The 22732-nt window shown below is 42.0% G+C and overlaps 1 protein-coding gene across 1 annotated transcript in view; it reads left to right on the top strand.

The window, feature by feature from the left end:
* Positions 1 to 22732, top strand: part of Magi3 (membrane associated guanylate kinase, WW and PDZ domain containing 3) — a 155543-nt gene that overhangs the window by 113013 nt on the left and 19798 nt on the right. The window contains exons 7-14 of the mRNA XM_042692300.1: positions 2954 to 3011; positions 7503 to 7597; positions 10614 to 10802; positions 12444 to 13049; positions 14150 to 14181; positions 16447 to 16603; positions 19466 to 19557; positions 21441 to 21633. Coding sequence (XP_042548234.1) covers positions 2954 to 3011; positions 7503 to 7597; positions 10614 to 10802; positions 12444 to 13049; positions 14150 to 14181; positions 16447 to 16603; positions 19466 to 19557; positions 21441 to 21633 — 1422 coding nt within the window. The remainder of the gene's footprint in view (positions 1 to 2953; positions 3012 to 7502; positions 7598 to 10613; positions 10803 to 12443; positions 13050 to 14149; positions 14182 to 16446; positions 16604 to 19465; positions 19558 to 21440; positions 21634 to 22732) is intronic.

The raw sequence follows: 22732 nt of genomic DNA, 5'->3' as shown, positions 1-22732 counted from the left end.
CCTCCTGAGTAGCTAGGATTACAGGCGTGAGCCATCAGCACCTCGCCAAGACCTTATTTTTAGACACATTTTTCAGAAGAGCCAGGAACCCGGGAATCACCTTTGGCTTCTGCCCCCTCTCCTCAGTCTCAGCTGTTACTATCCTTATCTGCTTCCATTCTTCTCACCAGTCCTCTTATGCTGCCTCAGTTCTGGCCTTTGTTGTCTATCTTGCTACTATTATTCTTGTCAGTTTTATTCTCATTTGACATACTGTTTGCTTCTCTATTGCTGCAGCCCATCTTTCTCAGAAGCAAGTTTCTTCTTGACACATATCTGCTTGCTTCTATCAGCATCAAAATAAAACAGGAATTCCTTCACAAAGCACTCTAGGGTTCCTTGTCATGTAGTGCTTGCATAGAAGTCTTCCCCAGGGGGCTGGGAAGGTAGCTCAGTGGTACCAGTGCCTGAGGCCCTGGGTTCGATTCCTTAGCACCACATAAGCAAAAAGAAAAAAGCCGGAAGTGGCGCTGTGGCTCAAGTGGTAGAGCACTAGCCTTGAGCTGAAGAGCTGAGGGACAGCGACCAGGCCCAGAGTTCAAGGTCTATGACCGGACCCAAAAAAAAAAAAAAAGAAGTCTTCCCCAGTTATTTATCATTTGTGGACATGCCACGCCTTCTGAACAGCCCTCTGATCTGTCTCCAATGACCTCACTCCCTAATCCCAACTGTCCTTGAAGACCCTTCAACCACCCTCTCCTAACGGCTTCCTGGGAACTGCAGTTCCCATCCTCTTAACAAAGGACACCATGAAATAAATTATCTTCTTTCCAGGAGACCACAAACTTATTTATGTTTCTATCTTTTATTCCTGCACAAGGAAGAATGAGAAAAAAAATAAAAGAAGATAGAAGGAAAAAATGAAGTATGGAAAGCAACAAGTGAATGAATAGATTCTAATAAAGTTGCTGTGAATTGGTGGTTGTGTGACACACCTAATTCTTGCTCCACGGAGGTAGATTTCAGGGGGTTGCAATTCATGGTCAGCCTAGGCAATAACAGTCTGTGGGACCCCTACTGCAGCTATATAAAACTGGGTTGAGGGACACTGTCATATGGGATGAATAAATAGAGTGATCACGGTCAGACTAGCTCAGGCAAAAACGTGGGACTGTATTTGAAAAATGACCCTAAATCAACTTCCGAGTTAATGCTGACACGTATTCATGTTAATTTTTTATTCTCATCAAGCGTTAATCCATCCTTCTTAGTGAATTTCTTTAAAAATCCAACGGACTCTGAGGACCTTTAGCTCCCTCGCTTTTCCAACTTTCTGTAAAGACCAGTTGTAATGCACGTCCTCACTTGGTGCTCACTGGAAGATGGCTGGGCACCCGGTGGCTCATGCTACTCAGGAGGCTGAGATCTGAGGAATGTGGTTCAAAGCCAGCCTGAACAGGAAAGTCTTTTAATCTCCAGATAACAAGCAGAAATCTGGAAGTGGAGGTGTGGCTCAAGGTGTAGAGCACCAGCCTTGAACAAAAAAGCTCTTGAGTTCAAGGCCCACCCAGTACCTATATCAAAAAAAAAAGAATCAGAACACTTTAATAATATTGTTACTGTGCATTTCTAGATAGAATCCAAAAAAAAACACCCTATCTGTATAGCAGTGACTTGCTGATAGCACCTTATGCCTGTTTATTGATAACAGGTTGCTTCATAGATATAAGGGTCCTTTCTTTCACTTGGCATATTTCAGGTATTTGAGTAGCTCCTCCCTCTTCCTTATTCATCCCAAGCATTTGACCGGGTCCTTCAAAGGAAAATCAGCAAGTGTTGAAATGACCAGCCAATATTTTTGCAAGCAATGTGCTGGAGAGAAGGGAAAGGAATAATTCAGTTTTCCAAGATGCTAATCAGTCTTTCCTTTTATTCTGAATACAGGATAGTAATTTTTATTTCAGCTTGGATATCTTGTCAAGTTCATCACAGTTCAGTTTTTACATCTCTGTAACCACCTGCAGGAAACGTCCTTCTACATGCACATATTAAGAAGGGTACAGAAGCAATAACTGAGGGTGGGAGGTGGATTGTTCTGTGCAGAGTCAGTTCTTGTGGAGAAGGCCACACTTTTTTTAATGATTAGAAACTCGATTCCCTTTGTCCTTCATATTATGTTTTATTGGTCATTGGTTAGAGTAAATAATATATAGTACTGCTATGTAAGACATTCCTTTGGCTGGTGTTTTATACCTGTAATCCTAGCTACTTGGGAGGCAGAGATTTGAGGATCACAATTGAAAACCAGCCCAGACAGGAAGTCAAAATTCCAGGAGAAATATATGTGTGTGTACATGTATATGTGTGTATATAATATATGTGTATGTATGTATATGTATATATACATACACGTGTATCTACACATATATCCTTCCTTACAGATTACATAGACCCTGTGTAATTAAATAAATCAGTGTTCTGGCAGGTATTTGGCTCCAGTTATTGAAAGGGAAAAGATAATTTTATAGGTTTTAAACAGATCCAGATTGCCTACTTGGAATGACAAATATCCAAGGCAGAACTTTGCTTTGAGAAGAGGGCTGTAGTAGCAGAAGTAATTCTGTGTAATACTGAATATTCTAACATACAGTTACTTCTTGTATGGGGCAGGATGTGTCTCATGGTATCCCTATCAAGCTACAGAATAAATAAGTAAATAGCCACAATGTTTTTTTAACAGTAAACAGCCCTTTTGTCTTGTGATTCAGAGGAATACTTTTGTTTAAGCCTTTTGTCCTAAGCCCTCTATTTACCTACTGAGATACACACTCAGATTTAAACTAGATTCATTCTTTGAAAACCAGTTCTCTCTGACTCCATAGTATTAGGATATAAAGGAGACAAATTAACTTAATGGTGAATTAATTTTTGTCTTTTTAGAATGGACACTTCATCAATTTTCTTTTATTTCCAGAGCTTCCTTACGGTTGGGAGAAAATAGAAGACCCTCAGTACGGGACATACTATGTTGAGTAAGTTTGCTACCTCGGTCAGTCAATAGTCCTCTAGATGTTGTACTTTTATTTGGATGTGGCCTGTGACCCCTCATTTTCCAACCCAGGGAATCTGGCAGGGGAAGTGAGCATCTATTGTGGTGACTTGGAGCTTTCCCAGCAGTTGACTTTTAATCTAAATATAGAAACTAGAAGGTCAAGCCCAGTGTGGTAGTAGTGCAAGCCTGTAGTTCCAGCTACTTATGAATTTAAGGCAGGAGGATTGCTTGAGTAAAAGAATTTAAGATCCACCTAGGATCTTAACATAGCAAACAAAGCCCTTTTCCTCTCCCATCCTCAAAAGAAGGGGGAGGGGGAAAACAGAAGAAACAGACAACTTCTAGAGGCAGGAGATGATAGTGTTCCCATTACAGTCTTTTTTTTTAAGTGCTATAAAAGATGTTGAACTGTGAAATGAGGGATCTGGGCAGATCGCCCTGCTGCTGCCAGTACTGCAGTGTGTGCTAGGAAAGCAGTTACAGGACCTTACCACGTTGTGACACAGTGAGCCAGAGCGGTACCTGCGTTACCAAATCCATACACGCCCGTTGTTTCTTTGTGAGGAGAGTAGTTTGAAGGGATTTTAAAGTGCAGATGTGTGTCAGCCAGGAGCACCAGACACCTGATGTTGGCCACTGTTGCATTTAAGATTTACATTGCTATGGCTACCAAATTACCTTTCATCCAGATGCTAAGGTATGTAGTACCAGGAAAATAATTATATCAGAAACATTATTATTTTTCTGGAAAATTAAAGACTGAACCCATTGCCTATACAGTTGGACAAAATGATCATTTTGGAAAAACAGCAAACACTAGAATCTTCTTGTTTTAGGATCACTTATTTTTTAACCCTTGCTAGTATAAACTAATATCATTTCCTGATAATCATCTTTACAATATCTCTGAGTCTTATTATACTCTTTCATATGTAAATTGTTTCTGACTCAATGTGGTTAGAGATTTTTGGAATCACTTCTAAAAATCTGCCCTCTGTCCTAAGGAAATATTGAAATTGACCTGTGGCTGTAGATGTAGATGTTTGCTTCCTTTGAAAAGCTATGCTAATTTTACTTCCATTGTGTCATTTAATGTGTTGCTGATACTCATTAAATGTGTGATATGCAAAGTGCATGTAGCTCCTTTGTTATTTTTTCCTGAGGCATATTTAATTTAAAGGAAGGAAGAAACCATTTTTTTTCAAGTCAAAAGAATAGTTGGAGGCCAGCCAAAAAACAAAATGGTTGGAATTTTTTTTCTTCTTGTAGTGTAGCCTATTAAATAAAGCATTTATCAAGTACTTACCATTGAACTACTGAACATGTCTGAGATAATGATTCTCACCATTACCCATTCCAAATGAATTTGAATATGTGGGAAAGAGGTGAGAGTCATTTGCCTGTTAGAAAATCTTGAGCAGAATGATCTTTTAAAAAGCACATAAAGCAGAAGTGACTTGGGGAAATCGTGACATACCCACCCCCAGTTGTCACGGGGTGTGTGGAGCAGCCCGAATTGGAAGACATGAGTGAGGTCATTTACAGGAGCACCTTGTTAAATTAGGAAGCACAGGCTGTACTGGAGACGCATGTTAGTATGTGTGGTGGAACGTGGCTTGATTCCCAGATTTGCTGGCGTTGACTCCTCTGCATAGTCTGTGAGAGTACTGATGGAGGGGGAGGGTTGTCTGCATGAGTATGTGAATCTCAAGGAGTAGAGCTGTTCCTTGAATGCTACTCTGGCTCTGTCAGGCCAGATGGCACCAGGGACTGCTTTTGGCAGGAACCGCTAGTGAGTAACACCTGTAGGAACCTGTAACTTGTAACACCTGCAGGAACCTCTAGTGAGTAACACCTGCAGGAACCTCTAGTGAGTAACACCAGCAGGAACCTCTAGTGAGTAACACCCACAGGAACCGCTAGTGAGTAACACCCACAAGAACCTATAACTAGTAACACCTGCAGGAACCTCTAGTGAGTAACACCCACAGGAACCTGTAACTAGTAACACCGCAGGAACCTACAACTAGTAACACCCACAGGAACCTGTAGTAAGTAACACCAACAGCAGTGGCAGTTTTTCTCTATGACTATTCAGAGGATTAGATTCTGAAATTGATTTTTTAGTTTTGAAAATAAATAATTATTTAGAATATTCTAAGTGCATCCATTTAGAAATGTCTTCATTGTATTGCATTAGGAGTCTTGATACACTTATGCAACAGTCAAAATTTGTATCAACTTTCATATCTATTTCTTGAGATAGATTTTTGTTGTTGTCATTTTTGTTGTTGTCAGTCATGGGCCTTGAACTCTGGGACTGGGTACTGTCCTTCAGCTCAAGGCAAGCGCTCTACCACTTGAGCCACAGCACCACCACTTCCAGTATTCTGGAGGTTAACTGGAGATAAGAGTCTCACGGACTTTGCTGCCCAGGGTGGCTTTGAACCGTGATCCTCAGAGCTCAGCCTCCTCAGTAGCTAGGATTATAGGGGTGAGCTGCCGTCACCCAGTGAGGTAGATTTTTTAATCTAGGTATTAAATATAAAATTACCACTTAGATATTGAATTATGTCTATTTCTTCAATAATCTGTCATGCTTTCCTTTCTTGCTATGAAAATACCTGGCTCTATAAGGAGTAACAGGAAAATATGTCTGTTACATTTTGATAAGTAACTAAGTGAAAAGGAGAGTATTTTCACTTTTTTATTTTGTTTCATTTTAGAGAATGATATTTTTGTTGTACTGTGGGGAGTGTGTGTGTGTATGTGGTGTGTGTGTGTGTGTGTGTGTGTGTGTGTGTGTGTGTGTGTGTGTGTGTGTGTGTGTGTGTGTGTGTGTCCATACTAGCTTGAACTTGGAACCTTGTGTTCTCTCTTGGCTTTTTTTGTTCATGGCTGGTACTCTACTACCACTTGCGCCACACCTCCACTTTTAGCTTTTTGTTTGTTGGTTGAAGAAACTCACGGACTTTGCTGCCTGGGCTGGCTTTGAACTGCAGTCCTCAGATCTCAGCCTCCTGAGTAGCTTGGATTACAGGTGTGAGATTCTTAATCTAGGCAGTGTAAGGTCACAGATGCGGTTATTCCCTTCATTACATCTTGCTGTTTTCTGTGAGGAAAACTCTTCAGCAAGTAGACAGCTTGCTGTCTGCTCCACACATTGCAGCTTTGGATGCTCTGTGGCATCGGGGTCATTCCAGCTAAGGACGTCAGGGGCCAGGCTGCTTTCCGAGCAGCTTTAACTTGTTTGTGCAGTGTCCGTCTGTTTTCTTAAGAGCATGTAAAGTGTGACTGTCCAAGAGGAGTTTCTGAAGCATGCCTAGATTTTCATCTCACAGCTAAATAGGTGACTCGGTGGAGAAAGCACCGGTAGCACGAGGCAGCTGTATCCTGAGCGTTGGTGAGGTAAGCAGCTGTAGTGTTGGCTGGGACGCCTGTATTTAGAGTTCTAAGACTCACACATCTGTGGTGGAGTTAGTAAGTCCTAGCAACCCGGAGGACAGAGAGTGCCTACTGCCCATCGCATCGCCATGTGAGAACGTTGTGTGGCTGTGTGTGTGTGTGTGTGTGTGGTCTAAGAAGAGTCCTATCGTGAAAGTCAGGTTTAACATTTAATTAATTAACTAATTGTTGGTGTTCACTTGTGAACAGTGACAGCTGACTTGAGGGGATTTCGCTGGAAAACATCATATCATATAGCCGAAGTATCTTTTTTTTTCTTGGCAGTACTGGTGTTTGACTCAGGGCCCAGTGATTGTTAACAGGCACTCTACCACTTGAGCCACAACCCCAACCCTGCAATGTCTCCGCATTGTGAAAGTGTAGACCATGATTCCTGTGGCTATGTGAGACCTAGCCATGGTTTTGTTTTCTGATATTGATGGTGTCTTAGCTGGTTTTCACCCAGAGGGTTACCAGCGTGAGCAGTGCTCTCCAGGCCTGGGATGAGGGGTAACAGCCTGCCCGACCCCCAGGCTTGTAGAGCATTTGTAAATGTTCCTGAGCATCAGGGCCAGTTGAATTCAACTCATTTAATTATTACAGAATTCTGAAGAAATTCAAGTGTAAAAGAAAGAGTTTGTTACTTTCTTAGTCACTGTTGACTTGTTTTGGGCAGCTCAGTAGAAAAAATATACTGTAGTAATAGTCTAGAAGAGTACCAGATTTCTTAAAAAATACTATGGTAGCTCCCTCCATTTTGGAGAAAGTTGCTTTATTAAAACCCTTTCATAAATGGCCTTTAAAAAATCTAGCTGACCAGTTGCCACGTGTAAGGTCTTCAGGTAAGAGGCATGCTGCTTTCTGACCTGGTCTTGTGGTAGCTGAGTGCTGCTGTCAGCCTCTCTGCGCTCAGCCCGTAACAGCCTGCGTCGCCCTGGCCTCTGGCCATGAAAATGCATGGTGTCGGTTTAGAAATGATGTGATATTTTCATCAAACCTGAAGTCCACACTTCTCCACGTTTTACAGCCACCTTAACCAGAAAACCCAGTTTGAAAATCCAGTGGAGGAAGCCAAAAGGAAAAAGCAGCTAGGACAGGCTGGGATTGCACCCTCAAACCCAGGTAGAGTTTCTGTTTGATCTTTTTTCCTCAGAATAAAATGTGAAATTTGTGTGCTCAGATAATAAAAGTGAGTTTGAGTTTTTATTGCTAGGCCTTTGACATTCATATCCTCTATAAGGATATGAATAATCTTAATAAACATGTAAACACTGAGAATACTGAGATTTTCTCGTTATGTAAAAAGTATGAAAAAAAAAAGTATGAGTTTGAGGTTTGAATTCTTATGTTTAAAGCCTGGTACACTATTAAATCTCTACTTCATTATGAGCTTCTCTTGAGTTATACTAAAGTCTAATGTCTCTAACTATTCAGGATTCTTCAGTAACCAGTGTTAATAAATAGTAAGTTATTTGCCTATACCTTTGACTGTCATATAGAATGGTAGGTGTTAGTGACACCAGAATCACTTAGGGGAACTTTTTTTTTGGTCAGTCATGGGGCCTGAACTCTGGGCCTGAGCTCTGTCCCTCAACTCTTCAACTCAATAGCACTCTACCACTTGAGCCACAGCACCACTTCTGGCTTTTTCTACTTATTTATGTGGTGCTGAGGAATCGAGCCCAGGGCCTCATGCATGCAAGGGAAGAGCTCTACCACTGAGCCACCTTCCCGGCCCCTCCTTGGGGAACATTTTTAAATGTGTAAGTTTTTGAATCTAGTCCAGTCAAGTGTATTCTGAAAAAGCTGTCCAAGAGTTTTTAGACTTTCTTCATCCCTCTCTAACGCAATCCCTTCTTCCACTGTCAGTAATAACAAGAGGTCTGTTGGCCATATTATAGTCTAGCAGAGTCTCAACTTTTATCACTTGTGAAGAAAATAGTTCTTTCTTGCAGCTACTCTGTAGAAGCATCCCCTTCTTCAGCTTTGCTTGTGGATGATCAGATACTCAGGATTTAACAGATAGTTTGAGCATCTCCTGGTCTCCCAGTGCTTGCTACTCACTGGGTTTTCACGATTGAGATTAAGGAGGTCTTGCCCTCGAGAATTCATAGTCTACAACTTGCAGTGAGTGTGCCAGTCTATTGCCCGTTTGCAGTGGGTTTTTTGGGTTGTTTTGGGTAGTACTGGGGTTTGAACGCAAGGCTTCATGATAGCTAGGCAGGCACTCCAGTGCTTAAGCTCGACCTCTAGCCCTTTGTGCTCTGGCTGTCAATTTATTTTTTGTGCTAATACTGGGCATTACCCTAAGACCCCACCCCCACCCCCCACTCTTGCTCAGTCTTGTCACTCACAGCTGGCACTGTAGCACTTGAGCCATGCCTCCAGTCCAGCATTTTATTGATTAATTGGAGATAGACTTCCTGCCAGGCCTAACTTCAAACCACAGACCTTAGCCCCTGCAGGGTGAGCCGCTGGCACTTGGCTGGCTCTTGAGTATTTTGAGAAAGGGTCTCACATTTTGCCCAGGCCAGCCTGGGTTGTGGTCTCCCTGTTCACATTCCCCACTGTGGCTGGGAAGACAGTGTGTGCCACCACAGCCAGTTTTTCCTGCTGAGATGAGGCCTTGCAAACTGTGTGTCTAGGCTGGTCAGAAGCCAAATCATCTCAGTCTCAGCCTCAGCCTCTAGCTAGATTGACAGGTGCATGCTACCATTCTTGTCCATAGGTTGAAATGACACCTGATGAACTTCTTTTGCCTGGACTGGCCTCAAACCGTAATCCTCCCATTGGAGCCTCCTATGCATAAAGTTTTTAATCTCACGTATGTGACCCTGAGTAACATCCCTAAAACCTTTGTGCCTCCCTTTCCTCATGTATACAATAGGAATCATAATAATACTCTCGTTAGGTGGTTGAAATAACAAATTAATATGTACAAAGTGCTTATAATGGTATTTGGCATGTTGTGATCAATAAATTATAGCTTTCATTGTTACTAACAGAGATGTACAATAGTCACCCCTTATCTAATCTGCTGGGGATACATTTCAAGACACCCCCTTCCTGTACCCATACAAAGCCTTCTTTATGCTTTGTTTTTCCCGTACATACATATTGATACAATCTGTTCACTGAACAGAAACTCTTTCTGGCTTCTTTTCAACATATACAAATCACTATACCTGCACCACTCTTGTGCCTTAGTGATGTTACTGAATGAGATAGGGTTCCTTGAATACAGGCATCCTGATACCATGGAGCCAGTCTGATAACCCAGACAACAACTAAGTGACTGGTGAGTGGTAATCATATGATCCTGCAGAGCTGCAGGGTAGCTCACACCACTGTGGGGTGCAGCCGGACAGGCTGCTTCATACCATGGTGGAATGGAGCAGGATGCACAAGATTTTAGCACACTGATGAAGAGTTACTCAGATTTTTTCTGTTCAATAATTTTGTACTTGGGGCTGGGAAGGTGGTACAGTGGTAGAGTGCTTGCCTTGCATGCATGAGACCCTGGGTTCGATTCCTCAGCACCACATAAGCAGAAAAAGCCAGAAATGGCAGTGTAGATCAAGCAGTAGAGCACTAGCCTTGAGCTGAAGAGCTGAGGGACAGTGTTTATGTCAGAGTTCAGGCCCCACAACCAACAACAACAACAATAATAATAATTTTGTACTGTGGTTGACAGCAGGTAACTGAAACCAGCAAAAGGGAAACTACTAGAATGGATTTGGGGTTAGGGATGTACAGACGAGAATAAGTAGGGACTTTCTCAAATGGCATGTAAGATCCTATAAATAGAAGTGATATGCTGGCCAGGTGGAAGCAGAGATAGGAAGGTCTAGGCATGAGGCCAACCCCAAACCAACAGCACAAGACCCTATCTGAAAAGTGAGGTCAGAGTCCAGTACTGTTACCACCCACCCCCAAAATAAGGATTTATTGGTTAAATTTTTCCTGTGTTTTAGTTCATACACTAAAATACCAGCTACTCTATGACATTAGACTCTCTGAATTTTTTTCCTTTATGATTTCTTTTTCTTGAGTTACACAAATCATCTTGAAATTTGTTCTTTAGGGCTGAATTCATGTAATTACTTTTGTTCTCAAATCCCTTTCTTATCTGGCCCAGATGTGGAAAAATCACACTTTACTCGGGACCCATCCCAACTTAAAGGTGTTCTAGTTCGAGCATCACTGAAAAAAAGCACAATGGGATTTGGCTTTACCATTATTGGTGGAGACAGGCCTGATGAGTTCCTCCAGGTGAAAAACGTGCTGCACGAAGGCCCTGCTGCTCAGGATGGGAAGATCGCACCAGGTAGGGCTCTTCAGAGTTCCACAGAGTGGCGGCTCTGGGATCATTTGGTACTGAGTTCACAGAGAGGAGTGGGGAGACACAGGAAGAGGGGAGAGAATGGGTATACAACAGAAGGGAACAGTTCCTATGTTAAAATAATGTTACTTGAAAGTTAAATGTATGCTGACTTGAGCAAGGGCCAGGAGCTAGCAGAGAAAACACACTACATTTATTAGCTTCTTGGAATACTGTGTGTAATCTTTAGATTATCCTTTGGCTGTACAAAACCAGTGATTTATTAATCATCTCAGAAGACAATTTGATTGTTATTCTCTTATTATATTGTGTACTTTTGGAACTATCTAACATTTTCGTACTATGTTTTTATGAAAAATGGTCCACTGTAATGTTTAGAGTAGTGTCAAAATTATATCCTATAATTTTTCCCAAAGGTGGTGGTTATGCTAGTCCTGGGGCTTGAACTCAGGGTCTGTGCACTGTCCCTGAGCTTTTTTTTCAAGGGTAGTACCCAGTAACTTGAGTCACATCTCTGCTTCCAGCTTTTTTGCTGGTTAATCGGAGATACGACTCTGAGCTTTCCTGCATGGACTGGCTTTGAACTGCAGTCTCAAATCAATCCTTTTTTCCCCAAAGTTGTTCCTTAGTAATTGATGGATTTTTGTTTTGGTTTGGTTTGGGTTTTTTGGGGTTTGTTTGTTTTTTTGTTTTGGTTTTGTTTTTTGCCAGTCCTTGGACTAACTCAGAGCCTGGGCTCTGTCCCTGAGCCTCTCTCTGATTAAAGCTAGCACTATACCCAATTGAACCACTGCACTACTTCCCATTTTTTCTGATATTTCTCCTATTGAAGATAGGAGTCTGTAAGACTTTCCTGCTCAGGCTGGCTTTGAACTGCGATCCTCAGATCTCAGCCTCCTGAGTAGCAAGGATGGCAAGCATGGGCCACCGGCTTTCAGCCTGTTGGATATTTTATATGGTGATAGTTTTGTTGTGGCTGACAAGCTTGAAAAGGAGATTCAAGGCAAGATGCTAACTTGGGGCATGTTTCCCAGAAGTGACGGATATTAATAGGGTTTTTCTTTTTAGTTTTCAATTTTAACCTTTCTTTACATTTTGTCCATCAAACACATCTTATAGCTACTATATTTATTTGCTGTCAGAATTTCATAATGTAATTTCAGATTTACCTAACGCTTACCTAATTTGCATAGCAATAGTATGCCTTCATGAAAATTCTGTGAGTCTTCATCAGGGAAAAAAAACCAAAACTTCATTTCCAATTAATCACATTTGTTTCTTAGTTATGGAACAAAATTTTACAGACTAATATTTCTAACAGCATTCTGATGAGTTTTGGAACCTACAAACCAAAGCACCTTTGTGTGTCTGTGAGCTTTTAAATAATTATTGTGAATAAAAGAATCAAATGGATGAGAAGAGTGGGTAAGAGCACTCAGCTTGTGATCTTGAATGACGGCAATTCCGTAGCCAGTGATCATCATTCTATTAACCACTGTATCACACATTTCAGTGTCTTAAATAATATATCCAATGCCTGTATGGAATTGTTACCTTTGCTTCTCCCTTCAACGAAAAAAATCACCTTATTTGGTGACTCTAACTTCTCACACTGTATTTTCTCAGGTGATGTGATTGTGGACATCAACGGCAGCTGTGTCCTGGGTCACACCCATGCAGATGTTGTCCAGATGTTTCAGTTGGTGCCTATCAATCAGTATGTCAACCTCACTTTGTGTCGTGGTTACCCACTCCCCGATGACAGTGAAGACCCTGTGGTGGACATTGTCACTGCTACCCCTATCATCAATGGACAGTCCTTAACAAAAGAAGAAACATGCGTGACTGCTCAGGACTTGAAGCCAGGAACCGTGGTTCTGGACCAGAATGGAAAATCAGGACACGTATTGATGAGCGATTGTCTTGATGGACCATCAGATCTGGGTGAACAGAGGACATCCGTGGCCTCTTCCGGCAGCTCCCAGCCAGAACTAGTGACTATCCCTTTGATCAAGGGCCCCAAGGGCTTCGGCTTTGCGATTGCTGACAGCCCCACTGGGCAGAAGGTTAAAATGATACTGGACAGTCAGTGGTGCCAAGGCCTTCAGAAAGGGGATATAATCAAGGAAATTTATCATCAGAATGTGCAGAATTTAACACATCTCCAGGTGGTGGAAGTGCTAAAGCAGTTCCCAGTAGGTGCAGACGTGCCTCTGCTTATCTTAAGAGGAGGTAAGTCAATGCAGCCAAGAGGAGCCGGAGTGTCGTGACGTTTCTCCACTCGCTGGGCGCCCTCCAGAGGCAGATGCACCCCTGGGTGTCCTCCTTGAGGCTCTGTCTATTGCTGTCCACAGTAGCGTTCTTCCCAGCGTTTCAGTTATTAGTGGCTGCATTCACATCTCCTGTTGTATTCTTTCCAAAATCTGATTATTTATGGCTCAATATTGTACTACTTCAAGTGAGATGTATCCTCTTAATCTTGTTTTCTCTGTCGATGACAATAACAGAAATTGAGCCTTTGGCCCAGTGGTACTTCATCATGCACCACAGGTCTGAGGAAGAGCCAGGCTGTCTGTGCAGATGTGCGATGAGGGGCAGGGGCACCCTGCTCTGCAGAGGCAGCCAGCCTGGCTTTGTCTTTAGCTCTAGGCTCTGTTCAAAAAGGCTAGTCAAACCTCGCAGTGCTTATGTAAGAGAAGTGATATTTTTATGTTTCAAGGTCATCAGCTGGCGTGAACGGCTCTCATGGATTATAAATCCAATTCCAAGCACTGACCAGCTACATGCTGCATGCTAATAGGCTTTCACAACTCCTTGGCATTTTAAAGAATGGAATTCACACCTCTCTTCTATCACTCTGGCTTTCAGTTTTCCTTTTTGAGACAAATGAGCATTTCAACTTTATTGGAGATTTTTCCTCATTTTCATTTCTTTGAATCACTTGGGCTTCTCCTGGGTAAATGGTAGAACATACTCAGAATTAGGTTTTAAAAAAATCTCTTTTTAGTACTAAGGGTCTCCCAGGGCTTCAACATGTATAACAGAGACTGGGATTGGATGTCAGATGCTTCTATGGCCATTTCCTACCTTGCTATACATTGCTTCTGTGGTATAGGGAACCATATCTTTTTATCTGTTTAATGATAATTCTATTAATGCCTTAGAACTATTATAAAAATGGAATTAGAAGGTGTATGTATAATGCTTGGAACAGTTAGATAAGAACTTACAGCCTACTAAAAGTGGTAACTAGTTTTATCATAAGCATTATTAGTGTTTGTGATCTAAGAATGCTTCCTCTGTTTTTAAAATCTGACTCATTTTTTTTTAAGGTCCTCCTTCACCATCTAAAACTGCCAAAATGGTGAGTATCGTAGTGATCCTCAAACACTTCTGCCCTTTCCCTGAGAGGTCTGCGCTCTTCCTCCCCATGAGAGCAGCTCCCCGGGGACCTGGTGATGGCTAGAGAGGTCAGGAAGCTTACGCTGCCAGCCTCGGATCCAAAACACGAGGACAGCATGAAGTCCTGGGTGGAGGCTGTGCTAAGTCTGCTACTTGAGGAGCACTAGAAGCCCAAACTGCCATCAGCCCTGTCCGCTAGTAAACTGTGGTACACTGGGGATCCTCCATTGAGATCCTTCTACCTTCTGGTTCTCAGGAGCAAGAACAGAAGTAGCTGAGCATTAGCACCGATGATAGACTGCTATGTCTATTTGCTGATGCCTAAAAGAAGCTATGACGGCTCCTCTTTCTTTCATGGAGTCTGCAGGTAGCACATTTAGATGCCCTTCTCTCACTTAGCACTAAGTGAACCCTTCTAACCCTTGTCCTTAACCAGCTAAGTTTGCTTGTATCAAAGTGCCAGACTGTCAGACCCAGAGCAGCGTCTTTGCATGTTTTGGAATAACCTGAGCAGTCTATATCAAGACCTGCACAGAGAAAGAAAATGTAACAGTAGGCGTATCAACTAATGCTGTTGTGCAAGAAGCAGGGTACATGTGCCTACTTCTGTGTGCACACCTAGTGGACATGGAGAGCAAGATGGCTTGTTTTAAACCCTAATTTAGGTCCACTTTGCTCATTTTGAAGTTTTTTCACCTTCCAGCTGAAAGTTGGTCTCCCAGAATGATAAACCATAGACTTTTAAAGGCAATATCATCTGATCTTGTGAAATGGATTAATTCTTTCCAGCCCACCAAGCAGAAATCCCCTGCAGATTTTGTGTTTTGTAGCTCAAAGTAGGAAAAAAAAGATGCTCAGTCTGCCCTTTTTACAGGCGGTTTATACCACAGGTCCGCCGTGAACAGAGCCCCCTGTCCCCCCGTTAGGGTGACACCGCGTGTTTCTGTGTTCTCTGCCTCCCCTGGCAGTCATTCCACTCCTTTGCCATGGGATTGGCTTCATCATCCATGCCAGGCAGCTGTGGTGACCCGGCCGCTCACAGCTGAAGGAAGGCTCTGGTGACCCTTAACTGCTCCGACAGATCCCAGGGTTGGGAGGAGACTTCCTGCCACGTGACTGCATCTGGGTCACGGAGGGTCCCAGATGGCACAGAACTGTGAAACCCCTCATCACTCCCTCACAGGCCAGTCTCCAGTCCATGTTAATTACTCAGTATAGACATCTGTAATCTTCCCCCTCAGCCAAAATTCAGGATAACAGGCTATTCTCAAAGCCAATATTTTAGACTGTTGATTGAATTTCATGTTTGAATTTATTATTAAAGAAGTTCTTTTGAGCAGGGAGTCAGTGGCTCACACCTGTAATCCTAGCTATACAGGAGGCTCAGATCTGAGAATTAAGGTTAAAAGCCAGGCAGGGCAGACAACTCTCTGCAGATAACCACCAAAAAGCCAGAAGTGGAGGTAGCTCTAGTGGAAAAGCATGAAGCCCTGATTTCAAGCCACAGTATTAGCCACAAAATAACAAAGCAGAAAGAGGAAGAGGGGAAAGAGGGAGGGAAAGGGGAAGAGTCATTTTGCTTGACTATTTTGGGGAAATCCTATCAAAATAGTTAAAAGGATGACAATAGGCCAGTCTGCCCTCCTTTTTGTGGCTGCCTGCCTTCATGGGTGTTTTCCCAGAGTGCATTTCCATTGGCCTTCAGAGTTTTCACCGAAATCAGAGTTCACTCTCCATCCCATTTTCCTAGAGAGAACATCTTAAGCATCTTCATTGCAAATTAAATTCAGCAACTAGGAGGTCGGGCTTATCAATAATTTTCTGAAGGTGTCCCTGCACTTCCCTGTTACTCTACATACAGGTGCTCCTTTAGTCTTCCTATTTATCTTCATCTCAAAGTCAAGTCGTGTTTGGTAGTGCTGGATTGGCAAGACTGCTTATCTTTTGCCTGGCATGCTTGCAGACATGTCAGTGTCAGTTACATGGCTGTGGCAGTGAATTTGCATATTATAACTGCCTGGTGGTGGTGGCAGTGGAGCCTGAACCCTCTTGGATTTGTCTGCCTGGGCTGGTTTTGAACCCCAGTCTTCAGCTTAGACCTGCCACCTGAGACTTTAGCTGGAGCCTTAGACCTGTTTTCAGTTGACATACCCAGCTCATAGTCTTTTTGAAAGAATTAACAATCTTACTTTCAAAAACACCAAAGAGTGTCTTTTTTCTATTTTAGAAAACAGATAAGAAAGAAATTTCAGGAAGTTTGGAGGCCATAAACGAGTCCATTCCCCAGCCGATGCCTTTCCCACCCAGCATTATCCGGTCAGGATCTCCGAAATTAGATCCTTCTGAGGTCTACCTGAAATCTAAGAGTTTATATGAAGACAAACGTAAGTAGTTGTGTAGCATTTCAAGAGCACATGATAAAAAAAAATTTTTTTAACTGTTATTTCCTGTCTTCCAAAGGCATATTGAGAAGTTACTCCCTCTTTACCCTTTTAATAGGACCCTGAGCCTCACTCACATACCTTCAGTATTCACTCAGTTTATTTCCTAGCTGTGAAGGTGTCGGCCATCCTGTTAGGAACTAGAATAGAGAAATAAGTATGTTACATAGTCCTGTACCATCAATAGTATTAAACATAAAGGAATAAGGCAAATGTTTAGCAAACAAGTGTACAAATAAGTACCTGTGGCCTCTCAGGTTGAGAGGGAAGGTTGAGTTGGACAAATTGCAATCTGGATTGAGAAGGAGCTCATTTAGGGCTAGGAAGTATCAGGTAGAACTTCAGGCAGCAAGAGAGGCTGAAGCCAAGTGAGGAGAAGAGCTATGCATGAGGAAAACAAGGGAAGGGCAGAGGAATTGCATTGTGCCTGGCCTTTATGTGGTTGGCTAGAGGTGAAAGCAGGAACAGATTGTGGAGGGCTGATGGGGGGGCCCTTCTGAGAAAGCTGGTCATGATTTGTAGAAGAACTGGACACGGTGGCCCATGCCTGTGGTCCCAAACACTCAGGAGGCAGAAGATCTTGAGTTCAAGGCCAGCCTGGGAGAAAGAAAGAACAGAGGGAGAAGGAAGGAAGATAGAGGAGGGAACAAGTCATGAAATGGTTTTAACTGCAGGAAAATATCACTGAATTTGAGTTCTAGGAAGATTTTTTTCTGGCAGGAATATGGCATCCACCTGAGGAAAGAAAAAGCACAAGGTAGAAATTCCTTTTTATTTTAATTTACTTGCTAGTAACAAATCTTTTCCGAACTAAAACTGCATATTTAAATGTGATTAATATTTTAAGAACTAAATTTGGTCTCATACCAAATGGCACAGTGGCTCATCCCTATATAATCCCAGTTACTTAAGAGACAGAGATAGAAGGATCACAAGTCAAAGGCAGTTTACACAAAAAAGTTAGTGAGACCTTATCCTAAAAGTCAGGCTAGACCCCAAGTATATGGGAAGCTACCAGGGAAAAATGTATGAGACCTTCTCTGAAAATGAAAGCAAAAAGTACCACAAGTGTGGCTTGAGCCCTTGCTAGGCAAGCACAGGCCCTGAATTCAAAACCCTAGTACTGCCAAAAAGAAAAAAAAGAAAAGAAGGATGGTATCTACATGTGGTGTTTGTAGCCAGCTTGAGCTGCAACGTCAGAACCTATTTCACAAAACAAAAAACAGATTTATATCTATCTGGAAAAAAGATAAACACAATTAGAAACATATGAAACTGACTACATGCTTACTTAACTAGTTGCAAAATTTTATCTTGATATTTTCAGGCCATATTCAAAAGATGAAGACCAACTGTCAGCATAGTAAAGCAGAAATTTAAATGAGTGTAACTGTGGAAAACCTTTCTTCAGACTTCCATTCATATGGGATACATTTATTTATTTATAATTTTAAGTAGTTGAACAAAGGGATTTGGATTCAATAAATCAGATTGTGAGTACAGTGCATCTTAAGACATTCATAGTATTGTGACCATTGTACTTTCTAAAGTTCCATTTCCTTTTCCTGCGGAGAGTTGAACCCAGAGCTAAGAACACACTTTCCCACTGAGCCATACACAGACAATAAACTTCTGTGATTCTAATAGGAACTATTTATCCAGAAATTGCTTCCATTGACTATAAAATCAGGCCACAGAACAAGGCTCTTGTTTTCCGTTCTTCCTGCTGCTCATTTTCATATTAAAAGAAGAGATTGCTTCCAAACAATATTGATAGTTTATCCTCTACCACATTTCACTTACTTTATATAGTTTACAGCATTTTATTTTTTTCTCTTTTTTCATGATGCTTGAACTCTGGCCCTGGACACTCTCCCTACGCTCCTTTTGCTGAAGTCTAGCACTCTACCACTTGAGCCACAGCGCCACCTCTTTTATTTTTCTGTTATTTAATTGGAGATAAGGAATCTCACAGACTTTCCTACCTGGGTTGGCTTTGAACCACCATCCTCCTATCTCAGTCTCCAGAGTAGTTAGAATTATAGGTGTGAGCCTCTGGCACCTGCTTCCAGCTTTTCTTTTTCTCCTTTTAGTAAGTACACTTTACTTAGGAAAACACTGATATTTCCCCAGAGACAGATTCTTAGTCATGAAACAGCTTTTCCTGACTTCGTATTCTGGTGAATACAGCCTACCCTTGGGGAACAGAACCATGTGGGGTAAAAGCCCAGCCCCTTGAAATGCAGCTTGGTCTTAATCAACTCTGCCACTCACCCGATCACCCTCCACAAGTCAGTCAGGCCTTCATTTCCTTCAGTAAGTTGTCACTGATAGCTGTTTTCTTTAAAATACTAACCTTTTGCAAAATTAGGCTACGTAGATAATTCATGTGAAAAAAACTTTTAAGAGTAGGATAAGTATTTTATAGGCTCTCTTTCCTTAGATTTAAATTATCTTGCTTAGATTATATCTATCAAACACCAAAGTGATTTTTTGATCATTCTGAATTGAATGTTGTAGTATGGAAGAGACAATATTAGAAGTTAATAACCCAGTATACTGAATGCACAGAATCCACACAAAGGTTCCTGAACAGTCTTGTTACAGTTTGGTTAGCACTTAAAACAGATTTGTATTCAAGTATGTATTTCCCATACTCTTAAGTAAAATTTCACTTATCTAAAAATTATGAGATTATACATAACTGAATTGCACTATAATTGTATCCTACTAAATACTGAACTTGATTTTAATACTTTCAAATATGAACAAAATATTTACTCTACATTTTCTGATTTTCCTTAGCACCAAACACCAAAGATTTGGATGTTTTTCTTCGGAAACAGGAATCCGGGTTTGGCTTCCGGGTCCTGGGCGGAGATGGGCCTGACCAGTCCGTAAGTGGGAATCTTTGCCATGTGTCTCTTGGAGTGGTGTTTCAGTGGAGTGGGGTGTTCTTGTTTTAATATGAGGAAAAAGGCATTTCTGTGAGTAGCATCCATCCTCAACTAGCATGGAATAGCTGAAGCCAACAACTATAGCTAAAAACATGTCGGCTGAGACCTAGGCAGTAGTGGCTCACGCCTGTCATCCTAGCTACTCAGGAGGCTGAGATCTGAGGATCGCAGTTCAAAGCCAGCCCAGGCAGGAAAGTCATTGATCACCAGAATACCGGAAGTGGTGCTGTGGCTCAAAACAGTAGAGTGCTAGCCTTGAGCAAAGACAGCTCAAGGACAGTGCCTAGGCCCCAGAGTTCAAGTCCCATGACAGACCCCCCCCCCCAAAAAAAAAAAAAAAACCAAAAACACAACATATCAGCTATAACTCAAACACTGATTGACTTATTTACTTTTCTGTGTAAATAAATAAGGCTTACTTGGAGCTAGAGTTTAACAGTAGCACATGCACCTAGTATGCACAAGGCCTGCTTCCATCTTTGACACCCAAAAACAGAAACTTAGCTGAGCTTTCCTTTTAGCTTTCCCTTGCAAAGCAGATTCTAAGACATCATCGCTAAGAAACCTGTTACTCATCCAGGTACCAGTGGCTCACTCTGTAATGCTGGGTACTTAGGAGTCTGAGATCTGAGGATTTGGGTTGGAAGTCAGTCTGTGAGACTTTTATCTCCTATTAAAGAGTAAAAATAAATGGAGCTGTGGCTCAAGTGGTAGAACACCATCCTTGAGCAGAAAAAGCTAAGCAAGAACAAGATGCCCTGAGTTCAAGTCCCAGAAAAAACCTATAATCCTCTGTCCTCTCTGCCAAGGTCTTTACCTTGTAAATGCTGTGATAACCCTCTTCTCTGTTCATCCAGTCCTATTGTTCCTTCTGTTAGCTCTGAAAGCTTGAGAAGACAAAATAACTCATATTTCAGTCTAGAATGCCAAAGGCTTAGATCTGTAAAGCATTTCAACTCTAGAATTTTGTTTATGCAGTGATCTTATATGAAGTTTGTGGAACAATCAGTGGTTCCGTTTTTAAGTTTTGCACTTCTTTTTTTGTTTATTGTGGTACAGAGGACTGCTTGTGCTTTCCCTCTACCACCTGAGCTATGCCTCTAATCCTTCCTCTTTTAGTTTAGTTTTTTTTTTTTTTTGGGGGGGGGGGGGCGTCCAGTCATGGGGCCTGGGCGCTGTCCCTCAGTGCTTCAGCTCAAGGCTAGCACGCTATCACTTGAGCCATAGCACCACTTCCAGCTGAGGAATTGAACCTAGGGCCTCATGCATGCAAGGCAAGCGCTCTACCACTGAGCCACCTTCTCAGCCCCAGTTTTGTTTTTTAAGTAGGGTCTCAAGCTAATCTTTTCACAGAACTCATAGCCATTCTTACCTCTGCCTCTAAAGTAGCTGGGACCACAGGCATATGGCCATTATGACTGGCCCTTACCTTTGGTAAATGGCAGAGAGTAATATGGCCTGTAGAATGTAAGAATGTATTTACATTTTATTCTGTTTCATATCCAAAAAGAGTACATTGTTATCTTAGAAGTTAGGCGAATAAAAGTAGTATTTTTAAATGTCAGTACTTTTAAATGTTTAATGTATAAGTATGTTCTAATTAGTCTCCAGTGGTAACTGATTGTCGCCTGAGGATTCTAGAAGGATTCTGTATTAGTGGTTAGGTGAGGTACCACTTCTAGGGTAGCAACTTTCTGAAATATGACTTTCACAGATAAATTGTGGGATATCTGTTGGTTTGCAGTGTTGAGTCAGGAAGGTCTTAACTCTCTAGCCATTCTTTGTACACCGTACAGCCAGCCTTCACTTTACTGTCTTATCAGATATACATTGGGGCCATCATTCCCCTGGGAGCTGCTGAGAAAGATGGCCGGCTCCGTGCTGCAGATGAGCTGATGTGCATTGATGGGATTCCTGTCAGAGGGAAGTCACACAAACAGGTCTTGGACCTCATGACCACCGCAGCACGGAATGGCCATGTGCTACTGACTGTCAGAAGAAAGATCTTCTGTGAAGGTGTGTAAGCCTCTTACTGCTCGGAAAAGTTAAAAGGAGACATGTCATCTTCTCTGTCATCTTGCAGGACTCTTTTCCATGTTCAGTACACTATAACCTGGGTATGATGGTGCCTGTAGTCCGAGCTCTTGGGAGGTTGAGGCAGGAGGATGGAAAATTCCAGACCATTCTGGAGACCTTAACTCAAAAATCTATAAAAGATAATTTATATGATCCAGGATCCTATTATGGGAGGCCATGTAAAGTAATAGTATTAATAAGAAGAAACTTTAAATCTCGACATTAAGATTATACTAATTAATAAATTTTACCACTGTAGAATTATAGATGAAATCTGTGTTTCAAAAAAGAATGCAGTTCTTTGATTAGAACAACGTACTCCCCTGTCTGGGTAATGGAGGACTTTGGGTCCTGGTGAAACCCCAGACCGACCCTCAAGGATAGGTTACCACCTAAGTGCTTGCCCTGTCTTCTTTAGTCCTCACACATATTCCCATGAAGCACTGCGATGACCTAGGTCTATGTGGTTGTACAGTGACTCAGAAGGCTCAGAGACACATGGCTTGTCAATACTAGGGCCAACATTAAGACATAGTATTTGCCTGCAGAGTCCAGTGTCTAAACCATGACACGAGAATATGGACACTTGTGTCTGCTTGCCTAGCTACTCTGTAGTCCCAGCTCCTAGAAGATTCCCTGCCTGCAAGATGGAGATTGGTAAATGTCTGATCCTTGATGGATATGGACATCGCTCTTTTCCTTTGCAAGTGTTCCAGGGCCTCACGTGCTACGCACATGTTCTTTTACTGGGCTACATCTCCAGCCCGTTGGCATCACTCTTTTTTATTTGTTGAGATAAAAACATGCATTCTGCTTTTATAAAATGGGTTAAGCTAGGCACCAGGGGCTTATATCTGTAATCCTGGCAATTTAGGAGGCTGAGATCTGAGGATCATGGTTCAAGGCCAGCCCAGGCAGGAAAATCCATGAGAATTTAATACCTAATTAACCATTAAAACAAAAAACTAGAAGTGGAACTGTGACTCAACTGGTAGAGTACTAGCCTTGAGGAGAAAAGGCTCAGGGTCAGCACCCAGGC

This window comes from Dipodomys spectabilis, unplaced genomic scaffold (genome assembly GCF_019054845.1).
Source record: "Dipodomys spectabilis isolate Male_0828 unplaced genomic scaffold, ASM1905484v1 ptg000148l, whole genome shotgun sequence".
Taxonomy (NCBI): domain Eukaryota; kingdom Metazoa; phylum Chordata; class Mammalia; order Rodentia; family Heteromyidae; genus Dipodomys; species Dipodomys spectabilis.
Note: the sequence above shows the minus strand (reverse complement) of the source record. Positions and strands in the feature narration are given on the sequence as shown.